The 18,452-nt window shown below is 34.4% G+C and overlaps 1 protein-coding gene across 9 annotated transcripts in view; it reads right to left on the bottom strand.

Annotated features, from left to right (window-relative positions):
* The window catches only part of GRIA4 (glutamate ionotropic receptor AMPA type subunit 4), a 359,494-nt gene that overhangs the window by 38,227 nt on the left and 302,815 nt on the right, over nucleotides 1-18,452 (bottom strand). For all 9 annotated transcript variants that reach the window (XM_039471113.2, XM_074400500.1, XM_010334607.3 and 6 more), the window contains exons 13-14: nucleotides 18,155-18,353; nucleotides 10,871-11,118 (exon numbers count right to left, since the gene is read on the bottom strand). In XM_039471113.2, coding sequence (XP_039327047.1) covers nucleotides 10,871-11,118; nucleotides 18,155-18,353 — 447 coding nt within the window. The remainder of the gene's footprint in view (nucleotides 1-10,870; nucleotides 11,119-18,154; nucleotides 18,354-18,452) is intronic.

Raw genomic sequence — 18,452 nt, 5'->3', positions numbered from 1 at the left:
GCATCAAGTTCCAGTATACATGGGCATGGTACATAGCAGTTACTAAATTTAATTTCCTTTTTATTTTTTCATTTATGCATTCTCTGATATGATGTTTTCTTATTTGAATTATTTCATCTCTGTTGAGGCCACTGTGTAAATAACAGAGCTTAGAATCAAGTCTTAGTTACCCTTTGGCATAATTTTAGAGATGGTGGGTGTTTGGCTCCCATAAAAAAACAAATACCAGACAATTGATTGAGTTCTGTGAGACATGAAGGAGAGTGGAGACCAAGAATGAGCCTGAACCCATACAAGATCATGTGCTATTGTTATTTAACTTTGGGTAACTTATTAAAATTCTTCATCAAGTAAAATGACATCAGGTGAGATAATGGATGTACTTTGGAACCTCAGTTTGTCAAAGTATATTCCAGAGACATCAAAATAAAGGATGTTGTAATCATTACTGTAACAGCCATTATGAAAATGTGCAGGGAAAAAACACTTTATGGAAGATTCTATATTATACAATGATATCTTGTCTCCATCTACTACTATTATCATTTATTTAGTGTTAGATTTATCCTATGAACCTCATTCATCTTAAAGTTTCATGATATAAATATGGCATAATAGAATTCCTCCAACTACAATATATGTGCTTTCCTTTGTGTTCTTCCTTGGTACTTTAACTTGATTCATTGTTTTTCATAAATATTCTAAAAATGGCTATTTTGACAAACCAGCCCTTTTATCTACTAAATACTATAAATTCCAAAAAATATATACAGAGAGAGAGCATTTCCTGTTTTCAGAAACAAATACATTCAGAGATGGTAAACCTGTGCTTAAAACGGGGGGGAAAAGTAAATTGCATTTTATGAAACACCTATTTCATCCATGGTAGTCATTAATATGGGAGTTTTGAAGAAAATATCTTTATATTTAGAAATGATCTGGGAATCTATGAATAAGAATAACTATAGGTACACTGCCTGGATTGGGTAAAATTACAGGGGCTGCGAAGTCTTCATGCTTCAGGGCATAAAGTGATTGCTATTTGTGATGAGGAGAACAATGAAAAAGAAATTAGGTGGTGCTGAAGTTGTTAGGGTTTTATGATGCCCTTAGTAATCACCTTCTCAACTATTTCATATCGAAACACCACAGGCTACCATATTATGTGCATCAATTTTTAAAATCATATCTAGATATGGAAATAGAAATTTTGTTCTAAAAAAATCAAAACAAGTCCTTTTATGGGCCTGTGCTTCACTTTTGCTGTTTTATTCTGCCTTTTGTATAATCTAATGAATTTTGTCAGATCTGTAGTGTGCCAAAAATTTGATGTCAGCGTACAACTTTGAATGTCTGTTTTTCTAGGCATAGAAGACTTGCATTTATTTCTAGCTATGTTGGTTCTTACAGAGGAGTGGTTTCCTTAAATAGCTTTCAATTTCACAAGGAAGACAGACTGCAATAAAAGCAGCTATTTACTAAAGAAGTGACTTACTTAAAATTCCAAAACCAGCTGAGCTTTTATACAAGTTCTGAGAGTGAATTTTTTTTCAGTCTTATTAAGTGTCTGCAACTTTAAAGAAGTATGAGAATTTTGTTGTTTTGCTAAAGAGGGCCTAGGGTAAGACTCAGAATATCAGACTCTCAAAAGTGGGAAGGGAACGGAGATGTCATCATCACCGTTTCATGTCCAAGAGATGTGAGAATCTCTTCTACTTTTACTTGAAAAAAACTGATGTCAGGGATGTTAAGCCAATGGGGGAAGAAATTTTAATTGTAAAATCTTTCTTTGTGCTGACCTGAAAGCTACATAATTTTTTCAACTCAACAAGAGTTTATCCAGTTTTCAAAATAAGCTAAAATTTATGGAAGTTGAGCTCCTATGGGGATATTTTCAATATGCTTTGAATTTATATGCTGCCAAAACTGAAGCATGAAAGCATCACAGAAACTGTTTAGTAAGTTTTCAGAGTCAATCTATGTTTATATTAAAAAGTCCTTTTTGGTTCTTTTCCTCTAAGAGCACTAGAGAGAGTCAGAAGATCTAATTTCCAGTCTTAGCTGTGGGACTGTGGGCAAGTCACATAAATCTATTATACAGTGCCTTCCTCTATAATAAAATGACATCATAAAAGGGTTTAACACAGCAAGTACAAGAATATATATGTGTAATATATGGTTTTATATTTCAAAAACTATAATGCTGAACTGTACTATTATTGTTTCACTTAAATATGCTGTTCTGTAATTTTTGGTGTCCATAGAGCCAAATTTAAGCATAATCTTTTAAAAATTGACAATTTGGAAAAAAATTAAATGATGTATTTAATTAATTCTATGGTTTATACAATATTATTACAGTAATAATATTGTATAGTAGTAGATATTCTACTACTATCACTTAGTAGTAGTAGCTATTCTACTACTATCACTTAGTAGAAAGCAACTCTTTTCTTTTAGTCCTATGCCCTTTTTTTCTCTGGGAAACAATCTGAAGTCAACTTTTCCTGGACCCTATTCAAGTCTATTTACCTCTGGCTAGCTTCAAATATAAGCCAAAGGTTAGGGGACTGTCTCAGGATTCTGAATATTTAAAATGGTTTCATTTTAAATGTCCTCATGCTTTTTAAGAAAAAAAATTACATTTTATGCTAAAGGCACTAGCAATGCAAAATAGCCATACTTGCTAATAATACTGTTATGATTTTTTTTTTAATGGTTCTAGTTGCAAATGCCTGAAAAGATGAGAATTTAGAGGCTGGGGAGTTGATGATGTCTTTTCTTAGTTACTAACAGGATTTTCACCTGTTACCGTTTCAAAAAGAAATATTCTGAAGCTGCATATCTATCAGGACCAAATAAGAAACAGTCACTATTCTGTAACAGCAGAGGCCCTGCTGGTAGCTTTTGCCAGTTTTTATATAGTCCTCTGTACAGTGAAGCAATGTAGAAAGGGGGCTATATACTCTCATATTGCCTTTGAAAGTGGGAAGCTGTTTGTTTCACATTTGTTTGATTGACTCCAGTTGAATTCTTATTCTGAATAACTCCCAAATATTTATCACTTAAATAAAACATTAAATTTTTAACATTTCTGTAAAAACTTATCTGTGGGTCAATTTTTTCATTGAATACCCCAGAATTAAAACAAAAATAAAGTTCAATAAAATCTAGTTTATTTCAACATGATATAATACGACTTTGTGTGGTTGATGGCATTTAAAATGGTAGTGTTCTTGAACACTTCAATATTGTGTACATTGAAAGGTAGAGTTACATACTAGGGATGCTGTTGTGCCTTTAAATTTTCTTTATTTTTAAATTGTGCGATATTGAAGATGTATATTAAAATGGCTTCACGAACTTTTTGAAAGTATATTTCATTCTGTGGACACTTTAACAAATATTTTTAGATTTTCATAAAGTATGAAATTTGTCCATTGAAAATAAACTGTTCAATCATAAAGACTTTTTTGATGCTGGGGAGGATAAACAATATGTTCACAATATTTCTAACTAATGTTAATGCAAAACTTATTTACAAAATCTTCTCATAATCAACATAATGCTTGTTTCCGAGAAGGCTCAAGACTAAGGTTAGGTTTTCTGAGGAGCTGAATGGCGATTTTCTATTCAGATGTTGCCAGGTGATGTATGATACTGTATATTTGTGTCTACTATCTCATTTGTATGTTATTTCATTCAGAAAACAGTTAAATGACTGTTTTGGAGAGGAACAAACATTAAAATAGATGAGCTACAATTTTTAATTTTTATGGAAATTAAAATGGAATATATTCGAAACCAGAGTCATTGCTGTTCTCTAGCTCATTCTAAATGACTGCCAAATTATCTTGCCTTTCTTTTATTAAAAATACGAATTGTAAACTAGCACAATCCTGGTTGACGCTATCTTTAGAGACAAAAGGAAGCAGTTGTGGATGAGTGCTTTCCCATATGCTGTGCTGAAACAAAGGAGTACATTTTCAGTTTTGCAGAGAACCATTATTTATTTATGATGTACTAAGTAAATGTTTATCATTAGCATAAAACTACATTAAAGCAGCATCATATTCTTCACTGAAGGGCAGATTATAAATCCACAATAAAGTGAGATATTTATAGTATTGTATTACAGGCATTTTGCTTTTTTATGGTAAACCTGATTACCGTAACTCCCTCCAAAGCTCTGTTGTGTGCGTGCGCCTGCATGTATGTGTCTAAAATATTCTCCACGTCTAATTACTGCAAATATAAAGAGCTACGGCCTCCCTCTATTCTTTATTTTTACTTTTTTGAGACTGGCTTTTGCTCTGTTGCTCAGGCTGGAGTGCAGTGGCGCGATCTCGGCTCACTGCAAGCTCTCCCTCCTAGAGTCAAGTGAGTCTCAGTCTCCCGAGTAGCTGGGACTACAGGCAAGGCACCACGCCCAGCTAATTTTTGTATTTTTTGTAGAGTCATAGTTTCACCATGTTATCCAAGCTGCTCTGGAACTCCTGACCTTAACTGATCTGCCCGCCTCGGCCTCCAGAGTGCTGGGATTGCAGGGGTGAGTCGCTGCGCATGGCCCCTTCCTCTGTTCTTCAGTTCATCTGTGCTCTACTGCCATACTCTCAACTAAGAGGGCCCTCGGGTTGTATGGGGGAGGAATCCACTGTGGTGTGATTATATGCTTCTCTTTTTGCCCTATTTAGAGTAGTAAGAGTTAATGTAAGAGTTAAAGTCTCTCAGAAGAAGTTAATAGTTCCTCCCTCTGCTCAGCTTGTACTGAGGCCACCCAGGGTTCCTTCTTTCTGGCACTCTGTCCTTTAGAAACGCCAGTCTGGAGAATGGAACCCAACACAAATGATGTGCAAACAACAACAACGAATATGTCACTTGACTTTTGCTGCTATTCTGAAGATAAATTAAGAGCCACTTGTGAACTGAATGTAAGCAACTTTATAGAAGTCATGATCCTATAACCTGAGATCCTATATTGGAGAGTAATTAATCTGACATGTTTTCTTTAATAATTTAGTATAGACAGGGCTGAAACGTAGCTTTGTAGCCATAGTGAGAATCTATAGTATGCACAGCAGAAACAAACAAAAAATCTCTTTCTTGGAAAATTTAAATATTGGTCCAGAGAATGCTTAGAATGAGGAAATCAAGGCAAATGCAATAGAAAGGGAATAGCAAGGAAGCTTCATGCATTCACATCTACTTTGGTTACTTCTAAGGGTAAGCAAGCATTCTGTTTTACACGCCAACCCTATGCATACATTAACACTTTACCTTTGATCTGAGTGTGCTATCATCTTTATAGTCATAGGATTTGTCTGTGAAACAATTGTGGGAGGCTCAGGAACAGCAGTTTGGAATTCTGGCTTTTGTTAGAATTGTTGGAATTGAGATCTAGTCTTAGCTTTCTCATCAAACCTCATAAGTAAACTGCAAAACATTTTGGTAGCAGTTTCATCTTGTTAAATTTAATCCCCTTTGAAGTGGTAGAAACTAAAATGGCCACAAATTACTCATTTTCTCAGGAAAGTTACTAAAATAAAACTTCTAAGCATAGTGGTGAGGAGAGCTATTCCTTGAATTTAGAAACTTTTCAATTTGGTGTTACTCACTCAGGCCGCCATAAAGCATCTCAAGAATGAATGACTTAAAAACTACCTGATAAATTCTCAATTGGAACCCACTCAGAAATCATTTGTTGAATGAACTGTCAAAAGATTGAGGGCAAATTATTTTAACATTTTTTTTTAACTAATGGGAAGAATCACAAACATGTATAATACCTTCTGAGTCTTAAAGAAATGTGGAAAAAAGCAACATTTGTTTCTTCTTCTTGAGGAGTTGTAATTTTAATTGTCTTTTAATTAAACATAAAGGATTTAAATGAAAAATCTAGAATTTAAAATGCCCTGATATGTTTCATGCTTCCTAGCATAGTCAACATCCAGAAAGAGAGGGATGAAGTATATGGATTCTACTGTGCAATTATTTTTCCCTGGGACACAAGAAGTATTGATAAATTTACCATCTGATATCTCAGTTTGTAAATGCAAAATACTTGGTACCCATGAAAAATGTCAGTATCTTTAATAGCAAACTAGGTAGCTCTTCTATGCATATCTGAGAAAGGATTTATGTATGTTTGTGTGTCTGTGCATGTTGAGAGATGCAAATGATTTTTGTTATGTGTGCTTGTCTAATCCTTAGCCCAACAAACTGTATCTCAAAATATAATGGGTTTTAAAAAAATATGCTACCCATAGCATTTTTTAATATGGCACTAAAAATGAAGGGTATTCATAAGCAAAGATATATCTCTTTTCATAATAGTTAAAATAAAAAAAATATGTTTGTATACTAACTCACTGCAATTCATTTCCACAAGGCATGTTAAAAGTTTCTTCATTTGAGGCCAAATGATACTCTCAGTACACAGCTTTAAATTTCTGTACGTTTAAGTTTTTCTAGTATTTACTTTAAATACCAAGTTTCCAATACCAAAAAAGACTAACATGCAAACTCCTTTCTCCTAAACTTTCTAAGTACTCCCTAAACCTTCTAAGCACTCCTGAATTAAAGTATATCCCCAACATTTTATATGTGGAAGTAGTTCCTTAGAATAATATATTTTTCCACATGAATTTGAATACTGAGTTTGGTACATCTGCCCCAGCGAATTTTTCCAAAGTGGAAGAAACATAGTTTGACCTACAAAGAACTCTACTCACCCCGATGTAGATCTAGTCTAAGGCCAAGTGTCTTATGAGGCCAGTGATTTCGTTCAATACTGAAAGGAAAAGTCCAGTGAGAGATGTGGTATTCTAATTTCCATGCTGAGTACTTCCTCCCTCTGCCATACTATTCCTGTGGGGCTCTGACTTGCCTGTTGTAACCTAAGCATGATGTGCTTAGTTTCAAAGGATCAGTTCCTGTTGCCATGGGCTCCTGCAACTTGTCATTGCCAAGTACAGCTGGGCCTCATTTTTTCTATGTCTCACCCCCTGTTGCAAGTTCTATTGGAACTGCTTTCTTTTGAGGCATCCTTCCTTTTTTTCAGTGACAGAATATTTGTTTTACTTTAGACACAGTTCCACAAATATCTTTAGAGGAAGCAAAGTTTGAATGGGAATTATCACTGTTGAATAATAAAAGTATAGGTAGCTAGAGTTTTTCACTTGGCTTCAAACATAAGGTCAATATACAAATCGTTCCAAGGGCCAGAGGAAGTGGTAAGATATGACCTACCGCTTTGTTGTCAGGAGGTATTTACAGACACTAGATACTGTGAATATCTTTAAAAGGGGTATTCTCATCTAACAACTACTTAATAGTAAATCTATATCAACGAAATGATTATTCACTCCAACCTTTAACAGGTTTATTTATTACATAGTAAAATCAATAGTCTAGTAACCAAGTATAGTATGGATAATGTAGCGAAGTAGATAGTATTTTGACAGTAATGTATGCAACTTTATTATACCATAAATACTATAGTATAGTAGATGTTTATACTATAGTCAATTTGTATAGTAAAGTTGATAGTGTTGATAGTATTGAGAGTAAAGTCAAAATACTTCCTCTTTCATCTAAACTTTACATTCCATTGCAATGCCATTGAAAGTGTATATTTTAAAACAACCTTTAAATATTTCTCAACCGGAGAGAGGTTTTCACAATCATTTTGGATTGCCAAGGGGACTGGAATAGGGAGGAGGAAGAAAACCATGGCACTGATAAAATTATAAATTGTACTGTGCATGTGAATTCACAGTACAATTTATAATTTTATCAGTGCCATGGAATTCACAGATTTCAGATTAATATACCTGGAATTTTTCTGTCACCTGAGAATTGAAGAATTGATACCAAAATACAATAAACCAGCAATTTCTGGCCATTGTTATCAGTAAGTGATGGATCAATGGTTTTAAATTTAATTGCATTATGTCCAGCAAACACTAGCCTGAACAGTAAAGAGTTCTGCAAATCATTCTTTACTGTAAAGACAGGTGCTAGTCATCACTGCTGTGATATTTTTCAGTCCAGTTAGATATCTACTCTTTGTGATGATCCTTATTGCATTTGTTTTAAAGTCTGCATTAAAGACCCAAGTCCTAATTTTCAATTCTGATTATATATCATACTCTTACTCTTTTCTGCTACAATTTTTTTTTTCTGAAGCACTTTAAACAAACAACAAGATCCGGAAATGTAAAACTCCCTAGACCAACGGAACATAAGTAGTCATTTGTCTACATTCTCTGGCTAAGTAACTTCTAAGCACTCCTGAACTAAATAGAAGGACAGATTACTGTTTCTTTTGCTTAAAGTCTCACGTCACCTAATGAATCTGAATAGCTTGAGTTTGTGAGAAAGCCTTTGTTAATCACAATGCAATACAAAAGTCTCACTACATCCAGAACTATTAACCTAAAGACCTGATTTAAAAAAAAGATAGATTGTATAGGAAAACAAATTTAAGTCTCTATGGAACTGAATAAGACAGAAAGGTTTCAACGAATTTGATACAGGTATGTCCTCTTGACCTTGCTCTAATGAATACAATTATTTTGGATTTGCTTCTACAAACTAAATCATTTATACAGAAGATGATTATGAGCCATCTTTGTATTAGTTCACCTCATTTGAAGCAGAAGAATCATAGTCAGATAAGAATGAGAATTCAAGCCTGATCAGGCTCCTGCTTAGATGGCTGGGATGAGACAGGGAGGAGGTGGGGTGAGGTGCATGCTGGTCAGCCTTCAGTGCCCTTCCAGTGTTCTCAAAGACAGGACAAAATGACTGTGGTTTTGGCATGCAGGGGCCAGCTTGTTCAGGAAATTGTGGCATATATAAAACAAAGTGCATAAACAAACTCTCCATCCAGGAAGCTGAATTTAACAATTGCCTCATTAACAAGGTCCACGGAAGGACAGGAAAAGAGGGGGAAGCCAATGGCTGATTATTATACAGTTTTGAACAGATGAAGCCCTTCAGCTTTTCCCCAAACAATCCCTGTAGTGTGGATTTGACAAAGTGGCACATTTAAGAGAGAACTCTCTTGCCATTAATGGGAGTCAGGCAAACGCATAACTGAAGGCCAAATTCAGTCCCTGGAACTTGACTTTATCAGTAGACACAAGACAGAGGACAAGGCAGCTATATCCACAGAGAATTAATTAAGTGAAAGAGAGACATCCAGTGAATGTAATCAATAGTCTAAACACTGATCTACATATCAACCACTATTGCATTCTCTCCTCCTATTTTAAAAAAATTATTTACACTAAGGTGCTCTCAAACTACACTTTCATCAGAGATTTATTTACTACTTGGCCTCATTGAAATTTCACATTCTTCATATTGCATCATACAAAATATACCCTCAAAGATGAAACAACCTGATGCCAGCTTAAGTTTCTGAATGGTTGGAATAGTTTTTAGGTAGAATATATTATGGGTAATTTATTTGTTTGGCTTTCTCCCTGCACATTTCTTCAGTTTCATATGGAATGTATGTTGATAAGTCTGACTTTAGAATTGCCACAGTCCATAACCAAATTTGTCTTTACTGGCTAGTTTTGTTTTATCTTTTTTTAATATTGTGCTTTCTGTAACATATCATAAAATCTTGCTTGCAAACACATATATTGGTTTAACACAACCCTTTCCATTACTGACGTTTTTTTCTTATATCTCTCTCAACCCTTTCCAACCCAACACACATATCAAAACACATTGCAGTTACCCTTATGAAACCAATGAAAACAATTATAATATTTATATTGCTTTCATTTGTACTAGGCAATAGTACAGGTCTCATTACCTTCACATGTCAGTGGCTTACCAGAGGCATCACTTTTTAAGATCAGGTTCTTGGTTAAGTCCTTTGGCAAAGATCCTGATTCCTCTTGAATCTGTGCTTTGTATACATTTCTCCTAAGCAGCACTGAGACCAGAGTAATTTGTCGATCATCACTTTTGATGTGATCCAGCCCCATCAATTCAACAGCAGCCTTTATTGCTTAAGGAAAAGAGGAAATTCTGCCTCCTGGACATAAACATGTGAATTTTCTATGTCCAGGACCAAAAGGATGAAAAGGGCAGATTTAACCAATATTTCCATAAGAATGAAAGTCTCACTTAATCCACACGTGTAATGCTTTGCTCATTAATCACATTTCAGGGGCCTATCTGTAAGCATTTTTGGATTGCCATTGGGTCTAATTTTACAGATCTTACTTACACCACACTCCCTTTGAAACAGGCGGGAGTGTGACTTGAGTAAGCTATAAAACCAGAGCTCATTATTTTTTCCTCTGACTATGATTGCTTTTATAAATAGATGTGATTTCAAATGCAGCATGAATACAACCTCAGGATAATCTAAAATAGAAAGATGCCACAATAAATAAAATATTAAAATGGAAAAAAAAAGTGGTTTGCCAGAAAGAGGTTAATTTCTTCTGACTCAAAATCTAGTGGCCAGGCAAAATGAAAAAAATAATGATAAGATGTAGATTTATCACTGACACAATGATAGCGTATTGGTGGCCAAAAAAATTTCATGAGATATAAAGACGCATATGCTACCCATGCCTTAGGCCCACTGGAAGCAGCTAGTGTTCAACCAGTTTGGTTTTTATATGGCCTTCAAAGATATATGTCAACGAGGATTAATTATTCCAAAATTAAAAAAATTACCTGATTGTTGATCAAAATATATGAAATGGAGAAAAAGAAAATAAACAAACAAACAAACATACCATGTTCACACACAAAACAAAAATAATTCTCTCAGGCACATCAGGGAAGGTGGAATACTATAACAACACATGTTATATTGTTATACTATTCCACCCACCTTAATGAGGAACCCTTGGGCGTTGCTACTCCATAGCCTTTCGAATCCAGATTTCCTCCCACTTTCATCGTGTCACATGGCTTTCGCTGTTCAATGTATTCATTCATAGTGGACTCCAGGAGAAAGGCAAATTTGCCCTTGGATTTGCGGACACGAGCTACTCCCTCAGCTGTAGTCCTAGTGAACACTGATGGCTCTGCTGATCGCATGTAGGTCCACATCTTTTCATACACTGCTATTTTTGATCTCTGGAGGAGATTGAAATAAAATTAAATACAGGAAAGAAAGGAACAACAGGTTAATATTTACTGAACCAAGATAAGAATAAAGTGTTTTAGTATCTTTCAATTGCTCTCTAACTCCAGTTTGTAACATAATAGTAACATTAGTCATTTCAAATTTGAAAAATTTTCAAATTGAAAATTTTTCAAATTGGAAAACTGCGTTTTAACACTGCTTAAGGAAATCATTGAGATGGCAGACATTTAAAAGTTGTATCTGAAGAAGCCCACACCTCTTGTTGTAACAGTTACTACACTCAGCTGCTTAAATAGTAACCTATTATTATTATTTTGAGAGGAAGCCTCACTCTCTCACCCAGGCTGGAGTGCAGTGGCATGATCTCTGCTAACTGCAACCTTTGCCTCCCAGGTTCAAGCAATTCTCCTGCCTCAACCTCTCGAGTAGCTGGGACTACAGGCATATGCTGCCATGCCTGGCTAATTTTTTATATTTTAATAGGGACAGGGTTTCGTTGTGTTGCCCAGGCTGGTCTTGAACTCTTGGGCTCAGGCAATCTGCCCTCCTTGGCCTCCCAAAGTGCTGGGATTACAAGCATGAGCCATGTTTTTTTATATGTAGAATGCGATGAAAAGACTTGAACATTTAAAATCATGTTTTATATCACATTTGTGGTAAACTTAAGATAAGAATTTATTTCAAGTTTATAAAATTCCTTTTAATACTGTATTTTAGTTATAATGAATAAGGAGGGTTGTTTTATTTTATTAATTTATATTATTTAGAGACAGAGTCTTGCTGTGATCCCCAGACTGGAGTGCTGTGACGTGATCATAACTTACTGTAACCTACAACTCCCAGGCTCAAGAGATCCTCCTGCCTCAGCCTCTTGAGTAGCTAGGACTAAAGAGGCATGCCATCATGTCAAGATAATTAGAAAAAAAATTTTTTTTAAAGATGGGGTCTTGTTATGCTGCCCAGGCTGATCTCAAACTCTTGACCTCAAGCAATCCTACTGCTTCAGCCTCACAAAGTGCTGGGATTATACGTGGTGAGCCACTATGTCTGGCTGTTATTTTATTTTTATCTTTTTTCACGCCTCAAAATTTTAATAAACATGATTCTAGTAAGATATATATATATATAAATGCAGTCCATATCAAGTCAGTAATTGAACACCAAAGGAAGAAGCTATAGCTTACAAACCAAATATCCCTAACATAAGAATCAAACTCTAAGTTAATTGAAACATTTTTAGACTTTTTCTGAGAAAATTTTCAAATAGAACATATATTGAACTGTAACGAGAAGTGATTCCAGTTGTGCAATTTTGTATTTTAGAGAGTTGGCCATTCTAATCCTCTTGACTCTAGCCAAGAAACTTATTTATAGATTACTTCTGCCTACTTGAGCTCTATTTATTAATACATTACTCTCACTACTTAATTTACCTAGATCCTTTTTCTTGTTACCTGCATTAACATTAGATTTTTCATTCACACATACATTTTAATGTGAAAATATATCTATGTGAACTCAAATGTCTCCAAAAGATATATTTAATAAGATAGAAAAACCTTGGTCATGCATGGTGGCTCAGACTGTAATCCCAGCACTTTGGGAGGCCGAGGCAGGATGGATCACCTGAGGTTAGGAGTTTGGGACCAGCTTGGCCAACATACTGAAACCCTGTGTCTACTAAAAATACCAAAATTAGCTAGACATGGCAACACATGCCTGTAGTCTCAGCTACTAAGGGAGCTGTGACTTGAGAATCACTTGAACCTGGGAAGCAGAGGCTGCCATGAGTCAAGATTGCATCACTGCACTCCAGCCTGAGCAAGAGAGTGAGATTCCATCAAAAAAAAAAAAAAAAGAAAGAAAGAAAGAAAGAAAAGCCCAAATCCTGTCTGGTGCAACTGCATTTGTTTTCAATAACAAGGTGCTGCAATTTTGTGTCTTGAGTCCAAATAAAAAAGTAATGAAGACCCCATTCAGACTTATGTCTTTGTGTGAGGCCCAATACTCAGTAATATGTACATTTATTTATATTTAGTTTCTTTTGTTTACCAAATTATACAATTCAACAAGAGGCAGTTCTTCACTAATCAACAAATAACTTGAATACCTTGGCAAAGAAAAATTATTCAGATGGCAAAGAAAGAAACAAATACAAGTGGGATTCAAATTTTGATTTCATAATTTGGGAAATAAGTAATCAATAAACCTAACTAATAAACCACACAATCACTGATTTGCATACTTGAACACCAAAGAGAAAGATCTTTTATGAGAAAGTAGATTCATGTTTTGGGAGGGGTGGGCGGAGATGGAGTCACTTTCTGTCATCAGGCTGGAGTGCAGTGGTATGATCTCGGCTCACTGCGGCCTCTGCCTCCCGGGTTCAAGCAATTCTTCTGACTCAGACTCCCGAGTAGCTGTGACTACAGAGGCCCACCACTGAGCCTGGCTAATTTTTGTATTTTTAGTAGAAACGGGGTTTCACTGTGTTGGCCAGTCTTGTCTCAAACTCCTGAGGTTAGGTGATCCACCACCTTGGCCTCCCAAAGTGCTAGGATTACAGGCCTGAGCCACCATGCCTGGCCGGTAATGAATGTTCAAATGTTGATAAATATCAAGGTGGGAAATTGACATCTTTTAGTATATTTTGGAATGTTTTTATGCTATTAACACTTCAAAAAAATCTCATAAAGATTGGGGTGTGTGCATGTGTGTGTGTGTGTGTGTGTGTGTGTATGTGTGTGTGTGTGTGTGTGTATTCAAAATCCGCGTATTAGAAAATTGCAAAGATTCTATGTCCTTCCTGGACAGGTGAGTTGGATTCCAAACCCTTAAGTATAGAATCCACTAGGAATGCCATGTGGCCATGCTTCATTCATTCCATCTCTAAAAATAGAGTTCTGTTCCAGAGAACAAATTCTTTCATGTTACAAGTTCTGAAAAATGTAACCTCTCTGAATCACTTGATACAGATTTTCCCTCAATGTCTACATTGGTAATTTTAATATTTAGAGAAGTACTGGTAAACTTCTTTTAAACAAATAACTACTTTTTAAATATATTTAAATTTTGACTTGAGAGTTTCACCCAAAAAGGTATAGAGCTCCACATACATTGCATACTTTACTGTGTATACTACATTGAAAACAGAAGAAATAAAATCAGTGTGAATATTGTTTTAATTGAACTATTTTAAGGAATTTATTAAGAATATGAAAAATATACGAATTACTTGGCAATTTTTCAGTTATAACTAAGTAGCTTATTAAAGGAACAAGACAGTTAAACAAAACTAACATTGCAAAATGAAAAAAGTGTGTTTTTAAAGTTTGGTGTTTATAGAGATCACTTAACTATAGAATGAAGCACAGCATTAAAACCAATGAATCTATTTAAAAGAATAAAGTACCTTTTGGTCATTGATATTTTTAAATAATCCATTCCTATAATATTAACATGTGGAAAATTACTGCTGCATATGTTTAAATACATTGAATTATATGTACCTTAAATGCAAAAGAAGTTGAATTAATCCTTTTAAAATCTGGAAGAAAGAGGAATCCATAGAGTAGCTATGCTAAAAACAAGAGGCCTTAGGTAAATAGGAATTTAATAATATAGATAAAAGCAAGTGTTTTGAAAAAAAACATTAGTCTGGTTTGTCACCATGCTAATGTTTAGAAAATCTGACTCTCATAAGATCACATGCATAAGACAAAAGGATAAGGGGGAACTGAAATGTGAAGGACTAGAAGTAATATCCCTGTGCTTTATCTGTGACTGCAAGACAGTGATTGCTAAAGAGTAAGGGCAAGCAAATATTTATAATTTTGATGAGACAGGCTAAACTGAAGAAAATTTCTGCAGATCCAGTAAGCTCAGTAGGTCTTTGTATCAAGCATCACTGTATCAATTACAGTGATAAACAATCATTTAAGTCCCCAAAACCTTCAACTGTAGTATCTGTTTAAAAATCGGGGTATGGGAAGTGAAAAGATAGAAGTCATCAGTTTTTGAAGCTAGAAAATTAATCTCAGATCGATTTATTTCATCTTCATTGTGAAACTCAAAGCATGGGGAACTATCCGATCTAAAGCACTGTTTTATTGCTTAAAACAATTCTTGGAGTTTTAAAAATGTGCTATCCGTTTAGTTTCCCCTAAATTAAGTATTCCGCTATTTCTACTTCTAATAGGAACTATGTACAAATATCATGTGTTATAGTAAATGTTTTCATTGTTATCTGGTGAATTATTTTCCCCTTCCAGTAGCTTACTTGGCAAGACTGATGTTCTAGTGAGAGCTCATTAATGCATTATTTGGTCATATTATAAACCCTGAGATAGTAATCCATGTCATTTATACATTCATGATTTCACTAAAGACTGAGATAGGCACAGGATAAAACTTTACTGAAACGAAAATCACTGTGTTTAAGTCAAGTGTGTAATAATGTGAAAGTACCAAAATAGCGAGGCTGGCAGTAAGTGACAAGTACAGACTCTTTAAATGCCTCCATGTTTAGGCTTACCAAGAAGCACCATACATGAAGCATATCAAGTTTCATAATGGGGTGAAACCAAGGCAACAGTTGAATTCAGATGTAATTTTCCCCTGTGGCTTAATTCTTTTTTAAGTTGATTATAACTGTGACATTTTTTTGAAGCACTGAGTATAGGTCATTGCCTAAGGCAGCCTAGTGACGTTGAGAGATGTACCATTATTGTGTTCCTTTGAGAAAATGATTTCGACAGGTACAAAAATACCCTTCACATTCTGGCTTCCTCAGCACATCAGACAAATGGTTAAGTTAAACCAGTTCAACATATATGGGAGAGGAGGGAGGCAAACAGGGTAGGAAATGAATGAGATTTTATCAGAGAACCCAAATTTATGCATTCCTGAAACCCTGCTGCCAGGAGAAATTATTTTCTTGTCCCATTAGCATTCAGAATGTTCTGCAACAATAAATACCTATATTATAAAACTCGTCCAATTTAAAAACTGAAGTTGGGTGGGAGAGAAAGGAAACAAGGAATAGTGCTTGCACAGTTTGTATGGAAGGCTCTATAAATCTTGGAAGCAGGTTTCCTCATTCTTATATTTCTCTTAATACATTTTCTTATCTACTTCACCAGTTTTTTGAATTTAAGCATTTTTAACTTTATAAAGATTAGAATTAAGCATTTTCAGTGTGCTTAACATTAAAGAGCTTTACAGTGAGTTACTTTAGAAATATTTTCAGGGAATCAATATAGCATATCTTCCTCCCTTTATCAACTCAAGGCAGAATGATGAGACTGCAAATATTGTCTTTATTTAAATGGCTATCAGTCATCAATTTTTAGTAAAGTGCAAATGATGGCACAAACTTGTATTTTATTTTGGTGCATATACTTAGTGATTTTTAGGTGAAATCATTAAAACGTATTTACGGATGAAAGCAGTTATAAACTGACAGCATGGTAATGAAATTATGCTAAAGTACATTAGAGTAGCAATGTTTCTGTTACTAAGCTGTAGAAATAGGGATGTGCTAGGTAAGTTAAAAACAGTTTGTTTAATCAAGTTTATCAATAGACTATTAATCAAATCTACTGTCGTAAATATTACTTACAGTTTTAAGAAAATCTATATGTGCTTTGTAATTAACTTATACATTTTAGATTATTCCTAATAATACTCCAAATTGTTGACAAGTACATTGCTTATTGCCTGGTTTCTTTTCTAAACAATGCCCAAGGATGAGTTGGAGTTTTTGAGTGATTTGCTCTTGATATGATATTTTATAAACATCTGAAGTATATTAGGATACTATAATCAAATTATCTTTACAAAGGATAAATATCATACAGAAATTCAAGTATACAAAAGTTAAAGCTGGCTTAAAGAGTAGCACATTTTGTTTTTTTTTCAATTTTTAAGATGAATTGAGTGAGAATATTATAAATAAATACATTTAAAATGAAAATGTAATCTCTCAAGTGCTGTATATAGGCATGAACAAAGAACTATCACTTTCACATAAAAGCTTAGGAAATAATAAAATACATGTTCCATCTTCTATGCTATTAAATATTCTAGTGTTTAAACAATTGACATAAATATAAAATATGTTTGCTTTTACCTAGTTCAGTATTTATAAAAATGTCACTCTGGTAACTTTTTAATTTTTTGGTTCTGAAGTCACAAAGTGAATGCCTATCTGTTATCAGACATTACCAAGTGCATATCTCTAGATTTAACAAGAGTAGAAAAGGGGCCTTTTGATAAAAAAAATTCATCCCCATAATGAAACAAACACATACAAACCAAAAAAATCTCTATTGTTCCAAAGGAAGGTCAAAGGGACATATAATGCAATTATATCTATATATAATGCAATTATACATGAATCTATATATGTAATGCAATTATATCAGTTTGAAAATTTTTGTCTGCAAAGGAGAGAAATCAGCACAAACTAAATGCCATATAATGTCCTAGAGAGGTGCCTAGAACTGAAAAGTTCTTGCTGTTATTATCTTGTGAGAAACCAAATATGTTGCTGTGAAGTCCATTGTTACAGGATAGATCATAGAATAATATGACTCACATAAGTAGTGTAATCTGCAATTAAGGTTTTGTGTTTCAAATGCAGCAAATTGCAGGTATCTTCAAAAGTTAAGTTATTATTTTTATGCTCTCAGCCCAAACACATATATAATTCCAATCTTGTCAGATCCAGTATTATCATATCAACCTTAGAATGTTTTGGATAAATTATGTTATAAAGTTGTTTTAATTACCTTTTCATTGTTACTATTCCTTAGGGAGTGTTTCTCTTGCAATATGAATAAGTCAATTAGCTTTTGCAAATTCAAGTGATTATAAAACCAGTTAGAAGTATTACCCTTAAACATAGCTATTAACCATTGTGTTTGTAAACCTTATAATAGCTGAAGCCACTGATAAAATTATTGGAAAAATTGCCTGAATTTCAAAATGATAAACATTTTATTGTTCGTTTTTCCCTTAACTTACTCTGAAAAATTCTTTTGTTGACCCTGAATCCAGTGTTCCATAGGCAATTTCTGTTTGTTTGGCTAGGTCTTCTGCACTTTCTATGGGAGAGACCATTCGCTCAACCGTCAGGAAAGCAGCGAGGTTAGCAGTATAAGACGATATAATGATGAGTGTAAAGAACCACCAAACACCTCCAACAATTCGACCTGAGAGGGATCTAAACATGGATAAGATAATGCACATTTTCCTTTCTCTAACACAGAGAAAGAAAAGAAATACCATAATTCACCATGCATATTTAAAAATAACAATTGCA

Source organism: Saimiri boliviensis, chromosome 6, assembly GCF_048565385.1.
Source record: "Saimiri boliviensis isolate mSaiBol1 chromosome 6, mSaiBol1.pri, whole genome shotgun sequence".
NCBI lineage: Eukaryota > Metazoa > Chordata > Mammalia > Primates > Cebidae > Saimiri > Saimiri boliviensis.
This window is presented reverse-complemented; position numbering and strand designations above follow the sequence as displayed.